The following is a 10161-nucleotide window of genomic DNA, read 5'->3' on the forward strand; positions in this document are numbered from 1 at the left end:
CACCCTTAACACAAAAGAAAAAAACAGCGATACAGGGCGATTTTGAAGTTGAGGGGAGATGGGAGTTTTTTCGAACGGTCATGACCCGGAAAAAACTGTCCAGGCAGAGTAAGACAAGACGAGCATTTGACATTGAAAAGTATAGAAATTGTATTATTTTTATTAAAATAACTGATCGTTACGTTAGATTAGACCCTTCTTTCTCATCTGGGATCGTTTACAACCGCATTTGGGATCGTTTGAAGCCGCATTTAAACTGCATTTTGGAAGTTCAAAATTGGGGCACCATATCAGTCCATTATATGGAGTAAAATGCTGAAATGTTTTCCTCAAAAAACAATTTCTCTATGACTGAAGAAAGAAAGACATGAACATCTTGGATGACAAGGGGGTGAGTACATTATATGTGAATCTTTGTTTTGGAAGTGGACTTCTCCTTTAATATCCATTTTTATCACATTGACCATTCATGTGCTGTCATTTGATTTCAGTTTTAATTTGGTAACACAAACTGGATTTGATTATGTATATGTTTTCATATTTGTATACTCTGATGCTACTTAATAGAATACATTTCTTAGATACGTAAGAAATCAAACCTACCCTTTTGATAAATAAGGGGTCTAATATCTCATTTAAGTCTACTCCAAAAAGATACATCAACTGTTTTTTTTTTTTTTTTAAATCTCCACAGGGCCTGGATACTACGCTTGAAGTCTTTATTGTACTATCAGAGGAGGAGGTCCAGAAAAAAATGGACAAAAAACTAAAGAAAGCCAAGAAAAAGCAAAGTATGTGAGATCGCTGTTTTGAAATGTGACCTTGGACCACAAAATCAAAGTCAGTTTTTTAAATTGAGATTTATACATCATCTGAAAGCTGAATAAATAACAGTGATGTATGGTTTGTTATGATAGGACAATATTTGGTCGAAATACAACTACTAGAAAATCTGGAAACTGAGGATGCAAAAAAATCTAAATACTGAGAAATTTGCCTTTAAAGTTGTCCAAATGAAGTTCTTAGTATATTACTAATCAAAAATTAAGTTTGATATATTTACAGTAGGAAATTATAAAATATCCATGGAATTTGACCTTTACTTAATATCCTAATGATTTTTGGCATAACAGAAAAATCTATAATGGCTATTGCTACAAATATACCCATGCTACTAATGACTGGTTTTGTGGTCCAGGGTCACAAATGTTTAGTTGTTACTCTAAACTTTTCTGATATTCTGATGAACTGTTATGTTATGCAGGTCTCAGGAAGGAGAAGAGGATGTACCTGAACCTGTAGTGGAACGAAAGCTGAGTGACGAGATCCAAAAACTGGCAAACATAAAGGCGTCATCAAAAATCAGGTCAGAAAGCACTCCTGCATGCAAGCATATTCCTTTTGTATGTGTGTTACTGTGTAAGTATTGATGGTAATGTTTTTTTTCATCTACAGATCAGTGGACTGCCTTCTGGCTCCTAACGGAGAGATGAAGGTTGCTCTTCTTCTGCAGAATAACACAGTGGAGACATATACCCTGAAGACTACAGAGAAGAATCCTACTGGCACTAAAACATCTCGCCTCACATTGAGCGGTCATCGTACAGATGTCAGGACTCTGGCCTTCAGCTCCGATAACATAGCCGTCCTCTCCGCCTCTGGAGAGACCGTCAAAGTATGGAACAGGTGAGTGTGATAATGACAAATGTTTTCATTCAGTTATCAATTTGTGCATGAGTTTATAGATTTTGAGTCCTTAACAAGAATATCTTCTTCTGTCAGGTCCACTTTGCAGGTCATTCGTACCATGGGATGTGAATATGCTCTCTGCTCATTATTTGTTCCTGGAGACAGACAGATTATTCTAGGAACAAAGGTATATGACTATTCACTTCTCTAGCTCTGGCCTGTCTTGTAATTGAACATGAGCCACCAACTTGTAAATGCATGATGAGATTTGAATGAGATCCTGGAAGATCTGTTGCAAAATTTTAGTCCATATATCCTTTACTATGAAAATTATTTTTAGCAGCTTATTGTGGTATTTATGTGTCTTCTTTCAGAGTGGGAAGATTCAGATTTTCGACCTGGCGTCAGGAAGCCTTCTAGAGACGACTGACGCCCATGATGGAGCTCTTTGGTCCATGTGTCTCTCTCCAGACCAGGTATAATATCGACCTCTCTGTTGAATGACAAAGAGCTTCTCATCCCTACAAAACACTGCAGTGAATCCCTGCCTTTATTCCAAAGACTTTAAGTTGTCAGCAGGGATTTCAGCTTTATGTGAACATATCTGACTTTTGATTTGTGTGTTTATACAGAGAGGGATTGTAACTGGTGGTGCTGACAAGACTGTGAAATTCTGGGACTTTGAGCTCATAAAGGATCAGGATTCTGGGAAGACCAAGTGAGTTATTATCTGTGATCACAAACCACAGATTTCTGCATCTCTCTTTCTCTTCTTGGCTTTAATGTATTATTGCTTTGTGTAATCCACAGGAGACTGACGGTGAAGCACACACGCACTCTGCAGTTAGATGAGGACGTGTTGTGCGTGCGCTACAGTCCTGACCAGAGGCTGCTGGCTGTCTCTCTTCTCGACTGTACGGTCAAGATCTTTTACACTGACACGCTGAAGGTAAACCACAAGCATATCATACAGCATTGCAATACTTTCATCACACCACACCACAACACATGGCATCTCTTGTATGTTAAATCCACACATTAATCCAAAGCTTGGTTAAAAAAATAGTATCCAACAAAAAGACCACTGTTATACTCAAATTACATTGACTGAAAGTTATTTTACCACCAATAAACATCCTGACACTATATGCAGACATGCACGGTTTATATCAGCATCCATCATTTGATGACCTCATCACCCTAGGTGTATATGACTTTCTTCTTTCAGACGTATACAATCAGAGTTATATTACAAAAATGTTCTGGCTCTTCTATAATGGCAGTGAATGGTGGTCTAGATTTTAAAGCAACATAAAGTGCACCCATCCATATAAAAAAAAAAAACCCCTGCTTAGGACAGCGGACAGCTTTATTTTTTTTAGTACAAACACATCACTTTGATTCAGAAGGCCTATATCAACACCCCAGAGCTGTGTGGAGTACTTTTTATGATGGATGGATGCACTTTTTTATGCTTCAAAATCTCAACACCCATTCACTGCCATTGTAAAGCTCGGAAGAGCCAGGACATTTTTAATACAACTCCGATGGTATTTGTCTAAATGAAGAAAGGCATATAAAACTGAATAAATAAGCTTTCCATTGATGTATGGTTTGTTAGGATAGGACAAAATTTGGTCAAGATACAGTGATTTGAAAATCTGGAATCTGAGGGTGCAAAAAATCTAAATATTGAGAAAATCGCCTTTTAAAGTTGTGCAAATTAAGTTTTTAGCAACGCATATTACTAATCAAAAATTAGGTTTTGATACATTTATGGTAGGAAATTTACAAAATATCTTAATGGAACATCATCTTTACACAATACCCTAATGATTTTTTGCATAAAAGAAAAATGTATATTATATTATGGTATTATACAAATATACTTAAGACTTAAGACTTTTTTTGTGGTCCAGGGTCACAAATGTTACTGAAATTTAAAAATCTTGAAGGTTTTAAACACCTGATAGACGGATAAGATTTTTTTTTATTCAGTATATATTATATATTTTAATAATTGTTTAAATTATTCAAATTTAAATATTTTGCTTATTTATTGTAAAATAATATTTTAAAATAGTAATTATTTTAAAACTTTTTTTAAAACTATTTTTTCAAAGTAAATTATTTCTTACCCAATTCTCTTTTTCATCTACAGTATTCTCATACTCGTGGGAAAAGATTTAAAATCTGCCTTATTAAAATTTGTATTTGATTTATATTTCATAAATAGTATAGTTAGTAAATTCATTTTCGTGGGCAGTTGAATTCAAATTGTACAGGTTTAATATAAAGTATAAATGGAGCCACAGAAATATGTCAGCACATTATAAATAACCATTCATGTAATATGATGTCATCATGCCTAATGTCCAACTCTACCCAAAGCAACAGCAGTGCTTTACAGAACAGTTATGAGAGCTGTGCAGAATAATAAGAGATTTGCCCTCTGTCTCAACTTCCTCTAGTTCTTCCTGTCACTGTATGGACACAAACTGCCTGTTCTGTGCCTGGACATTTCACATGTAAGTGCATTGGCGGACACGACACATCCTGCAAGTTATCTGACAAATGGCATAATTACGCTCAAATGTTGTTTGTGGGTTTCTGTGTTCTGCAGGACAGCGCTTTAATAGCCACAGGCTCAGCAGACAGAAACGTGAAGATTTGGGGTTTGGACTTTGGAGACTGTCATCGCTCTATGTTTGCACATGACGACAGGTAATAAAAGCACTGCTGCTCCAGTAACGACGCACAGTTTGTTCTCTGTCACATCCCCTTTATGGTTTTTAGTTATATTGTTAGTGAAAGTTATGATACCGGTTGATGACAAGTACAGTGATTTCAGCATTCGGTCAGGTGTCACCTACCTACGGTGTTGACATCCCTCCAGAGCTGTGGTCGCTGGATGACATCAGCCCAGATGGTCATTTTTTTTTGTCATCCACCGTTTTTTTCTTGTTGTCTTTCCTGTCCAGTGTGATGTTTCTTCAGTTTGTCCCTAAAACCCATCTGTTCTTCACTGCGGGAAAGGACCGAAAGATCAAGCAGTGGGATGCTGACAAGTTTGAGCACATCCAGACGTTGGAGGTGACCTTCTGTGATAGTTTGGACTGCATTCAGTAGGCATTTTTCCATAGCCGGAATGAGTTTTCCAAAGGTCGCTAAGGTGGAAGTAGCTGTTTTATTGAAAGGATTAGAGTTATAATAGGAGCCCAGTCAATATGCAGCGGAGGCTGATTGCATTACGTAAGCAGCAGTCTGCTTTTGCTTAAGCCCTAATCAGTGTAATCACAGACAAAGATGTATTGGAACTGTTGCATTATTGCAGACCCTCTCATACCCTTGACTGTGTTTTTGAACTTTGACCTTTGGATGTTCCTTAGGGTCATCATCGAGAGGTCTGGTGCCTGGCCATCAGCCCCAATGGAGACCACATCGTCTCCTCATCTCATGATAAAACCCTCAGGCTGTGGGAGAGAACGAGGGAGCCCATTATCCTGGAGGAGGAAAAGGAGATGGTGAGTGCTTGGTTTTTCAAACAGGTTTGATGATAGGGGTGGGTGATATACCGGTAAACACAATAAACCGGTAGAAATTTGTCAAAGGGTAGAGATTTTTGACTATCTCTATTTGCGGGTACAGGCTCACATGACATTGCTATGCTACGTGACTACGAAACTACGAAACTTAGCGAAAAAACGAAAACTTAGGTTAAAAAACGAATGATTTTAAGCCACTGAAACACAATCAGCAGTAAAAGAAGGCTCTTTTTGTGAAGATGGTGCTTATAGAGCACAGGAGTATTGACCCGAGTCATTTCTGCTACTTTATAGGTCTTGAACAGTCAAAACACACACTTGTATGTGTCAAAATGCCCGTCTTTGCAGGTATCCTCATAAACACAATAATTTAGGTCTTAAGTGAAAGCAAACAGCTGAGAAAGAAAACACACGTGTAACAGTATATTGGATCCGGGCAGCTCTTAAAGTGACAGCAGTCTAATATTCCTGTTGTCTGTCACAATGTTGCTTGTAATTAATTTCGTATTCTTATTTAATTGCTGTTTATTTGTCTTCAGTGAGCTTGAGTTTTTTATTTATTTATATTTTTTGATCAATTTATGCTATTATTAGTTTTTTGTGATACTGACACTGGTGACAAGAATTTTGATATAAAGAATTTATTTAAAGCTAAAGTAACTATATTGTGAGATATATGCAGGGTTTGTACAAGGTGCTCAAAGTACTTGAATTTGACTTTTTGAAATTTAAGGCCTGGAAAACCCTTAAAAATTGCAATATTCCTGAAGAGGTACTTGAAAAGTGCTTGAAATTTTTAAAAGACAATGTATCTATGAAATAAGCCTTTAATTTTTTCAATAATTTTTCACACAAAATTTACGCAATTTAAATTTTTTTTTGCCTATTTCAGTTAATGTCATAAAACAATCAAGCTAAACCAGTAGTAGTACTGTGGTTGAAGATAAAGGAACAGATGAACCAAATCAATTGAGTGAGTCATTATGCTGGAACCGGTCTGATTAATTCAAACTCATGACTTCAGTCTTTCATTTCAAGTGATTCACTAGCAAAAAACAGATCAGATTAAAAGAGCCAATTATTTTCAAATGTCAACATCACTTGTAATGATTTTTTTGGGTATAATGGGTGAACTTTTCAAAACTCTGAGTGCGACGCAAAATTATTCACTGTTTCAAATCATTTGATTTAGATCGGGACATCAGAGAAAATTTGTGAATCATTTGACTTAGATCAGAACTTTGTGTGTTGCAAATCATTTAATTCAGTTCGGAACTTGGGAGCGCATATCGTGAATCATTTGTTTCAGATCAGGATTTCGGAGCGGTTTTGTGAATCTTTTTTTCTGATTTTTAAAAAAAAAAAAAATTTAATTCGACAGTGGAACTTAAACAGTGGAAAACACTTGATATAAGATTTTGGTCCTGTCGCCCACCCCCATATGATTAATATAGAATATCTGATTATATCATAATTGTGTTAATTTTAATTTTCATAATTTGTTAATAATTGTGTTCATTTAATTTTCAGCTGTTTTACTATTTTACAATGGCTTTAAACTAATATATAATATTTTATACAGAAAAATTGTTTATTGAGTTTTTATTTTTTTTTAAACAAAGCATGTTTTTCTTACGGAGGTTACATTTATTTTATCAAAAAATAACAGTAATATAGTAAAATATTCTTATACTTTCTATTTTAATATATTTTAAAATGTAGTTTATCTTTTTTATGATTGGTCACAAGATTATTAAAAAAACATTACTGTATAGTTATATAAAACATTTTTGAGGTTGAAAAGAATTTTAGCAATAAACCCAAGTCTATCAGCATTTAAAAGTACATCTATCAAAACAAACATCTGCTGTATACATAGCATTAGAATATATTTGCTGACTTGTCTAAATATTTTCTTTAGGAAAGGGAAGCAGAATTTGAGGAGTCATTAGCTAAAGGTGATGAACCTGTGGTAAGTGGCTCTCTTAAACCCTAGAGATCAGTTATATCTGTTTATGTCTCTGCGTGGTCTCAGTGTTTCCTCATGTCACGCAGGTCCCTGGAGAGACTAAAGGAGAAGCAGAGCCTGCTGGGAAGAAGACCATCGAGACAGTGAAAGCTGTGAGTCTACAGAACTGTACAGATAAAGAGCTCCTTGCCTTTATATTCAGTAAAGGAGAAATGACACTTGTGCTCTGTTTCTATAGGCTGAGCGAATAATGGAGGCTGTTGAGCTCTATAGAGAAGAAACTGAAAAGCTGGAGGAACACAAAGCTGCCTGCAAGGCAGCGGGGAAGGAGGTATGATGTTTTTTAGACACTCAAAGCCCATTAAGAGAGAAAACACAAAGTTCTATTTTAGTCTGCACATAATTAGACCTGGAGCTTGAAAAGTTCACAAAATAGGGTTTTGTATCTAATGAAGCTGGTGCTTTACTTAGACCCTTCTTTGTTTTTTCTAATTGCAGTTACCACCCCTTAAGATGAACCCCATCCTTGTGGCTTTTGGAAATGTCTCTGTGAGTGTGTTTTAATTATTAGCACTAGGCTTGTTTGCTTGTCATATTTGGTTGATAATTTAGGGGTGCACAATGTATTGGTCAATGGCCAAATTAGTGAATTTTTAAAGATCCATCAGATTATATTATGTATTTAATTATACATGCCCATTTCATTTATTTTGATATTTAGATTTACCTTTGCTGTCATCTAATGCTCACATAAAGTTAATCTTCAAATAATATAATACTGTTACATGTTATGATGCTAGAATTTGACATTTGAAATGTTTTTTTCTTTTTTATGCACGAGAATTGTAATATCTATTTATCACTAATAATTCTGCTATCAGATTCATATTAATAAAACAACACCCTAAAGAGTTTAAGTGAAAAATCTTTTTTAAAAGTGAGATTAATCACTTATATTTAATGATGGTTGCCATTATATCCCCAGCCCTCTCAATATGTTCTGGAAGTAATAAAGAAGGTTCGGTCCAGGTAAGAGCTTTTCCTCAATTCAGTCAAACGCATTCTAACGCATACATTTCCCATGTACCGTTATGTTTTATGGGCCAGTCTGATTCTCATCTCTGTTTTCGTATTTAGTGAGCTGGAGGTGTCTCTGCTGGTGCTGCCGTTTCCTTACGTCCCGGATTTGCTGAAGCTCTTCAGTGGTTACTTACAGCAGGGCCTGGAGGTGGAGCTAGTGTGCCGCTGCCTTTTCTTCCTGCTCAGGTACTCATCTAGGGCTGGGTGATTTTTCTGATTTTATCAGTGAATTCAAATTAAATGTTTTGCCACGATTTTATGTTTTAGACATCAAGGAATCACGATTTTGAATAGAAGTATTACCAAATGTTAGAATTAGACACAATATGCCAGTGATAACAGTAAAGAGAAAAGAACGATTCAACCGCATGTCGGCACACGTCATTAACTGCTTACATGTGACCCGATTATATTATATTGCTAGGCACCATTCACACATCACTCCTATGTGATTTTTGCTCCTGATTAACAGTTCTATCCTTTTTCCTAGAGTAAATTTTGGTCAGATCACCAGTAATCAGATGCTGCTGTCAGTCATTGATGAGTTAAGAACCAACACGATATCTAAAGTGCGAGAGATCAGGGTGAGTACCGCTTTCAGTGCTGGGAACAGGATGGATTTAACCACATCGCTCATATGATCAGATTGTGTAAGCCTGTGTATTCTCATCTACCTGTGTTTTCAGGATGTCCTGGGTTTCAACAGCGCGGGTCTTCAGTTCCTGCAGCGTGAGATTGAGAACAAAGAGGACGTAATGTTCTTTGCTGATGCCACAGACCGCTTTAAAGAGAAAAACAGAAAGAGAAAGAAACGTGAAAGAGCCGTCCTGACAATTACATGAAAATGTTATAACAGACTCTATTGCAGTGTGCTTTTACAATCCTGAAGAAGCATCATGCTCATGTTTTTATAAGTTCATGTGTCATTTGTACCAGTCTAAAATCCATAAAGGTAAATTTCTCCACAAATCAGCTTCCTGTACATCATTATTTTTGTTAAATTAGCTATGAAATGCCTAAAACAAGACAGGTTTAAGAACAAACACGTTCATGAGGGACCACTGTTTTCTGAGCACAGAAAAATCCTCCAGGTCCTGCAGATTCTTCCGTTTTTCAGCATCTTTTGCATAGTTTAACCCTTTCCAGCAATGACTATGATTTTGAGATCCATCTTTTCACACTGAGGACAACTGAGGGACTCAACTATTAAAGAAGGTTCAAACATTCACTGATGCTACAGAAGGAAACATAATGCATTAGGAGCCGGACTTTTGAACAGGATGAAGATGTCCAAATTTTTCTTATTTTGTTGAAGTATCATTTTTTTCCATTTAGTATTGCCCTTTGGAAGCAACAGAAGATACTTGCATGTTTCCCGAAGACAAATTAAGCACAATTTACCTTCAAAAAGTTTTCACCCCCCGGCTCTTAAAAAGGATTTTTCTGAAGAACAGTGCTCAGTTGAACTGTTCAGAACAAACAATGGACTCATGAATAACCATCACAAAACCAAAAAAAACATAACAAAAAATGATCGTAGATCATCCAGGTAACCACACACAGTATTAAGAACCAAAAAAACATGCATTTTGTATGATCTCTCTTATTTTGTTGAACGTATTCATATTTTCACAGATTCTGAAAAGGGTTCCCAAACTTTTGCATAAAACTGTATATATACACACACACACATCATTTATCGGTCTACTTGATCTGTAATAATCGGTATCAGCACTAAAAAACACGGTCACATGGTCACAAGCCATCTCGGGTATTTTCATAATGAATAAGTATATTTGTAAGCCACTGCTAATCGACATACATATATATATTGTCTGCCTTATTCTATGATAAGAATCCACATCAGATCACAAGAGG

At 36.0% G+C, this 10161-nt stretch overlaps 1 protein-coding gene across 1 annotated transcript in view; it reads left to right on the forward strand.

Moving 5' to 3' along the window:
- Positions 1-9252, forward strand: part of wdr3 (WD repeat domain 3) — a 14508-nt gene extending 5256 nt beyond the window's left edge. The window contains exons 9-27 of the mRNA XM_051119942.1: positions 695-795; positions 1265-1366; positions 1456-1686; positions 1783-1876; positions 2064-2165; positions 2322-2407; positions 2500-2638; positions 4161-4217; positions 4313-4413; positions 4671-4782; positions 5079-5213; positions 7156-7206; positions 7290-7355; positions 7442-7534; positions 7702-7752; positions 8189-8232; positions 8341-8469; positions 8774-8867; positions 8970-9252. Of these exons, the coding sequence (XP_050975899.1) occupies positions 695-795; positions 1265-1366; positions 1456-1686; positions 1783-1876; positions 2064-2165; positions 2322-2407; positions 2500-2638; positions 4161-4217; positions 4313-4413; positions 4671-4782; positions 5079-5213; positions 7156-7206; positions 7290-7355; positions 7442-7534; positions 7702-7752; positions 8189-8232; positions 8341-8469; positions 8774-8867; positions 8970-9125 (1944 nt within the window). The 3' untranslated portion in view covers positions 9126-9252. The remainder of the gene's footprint in view (positions 1-694; positions 796-1264; positions 1367-1455; positions 1687-1782; positions 1877-2063; positions 2166-2321; positions 2408-2499; positions 2639-4160; positions 4218-4312; positions 4414-4670; positions 4783-5078; positions 5214-7155; positions 7207-7289; positions 7356-7441; positions 7535-7701; positions 7753-8188; positions 8233-8340; positions 8470-8773; positions 8868-8969) is intronic.
- The last annotated feature ends 909 nt before the right edge of the window (positions 9253-10161 follow it).

The sequence above is a fragment of the Labeo rohita genome, chromosome 9, assembly GCF_022985175.1.
Source record: "Labeo rohita strain BAU-BD-2019 chromosome 9, IGBB_LRoh.1.0, whole genome shotgun sequence".
Classification (NCBI taxonomy): domain Eukaryota; kingdom Metazoa; phylum Chordata; class Actinopteri; order Cypriniformes; family Cyprinidae; genus Labeo; species Labeo rohita.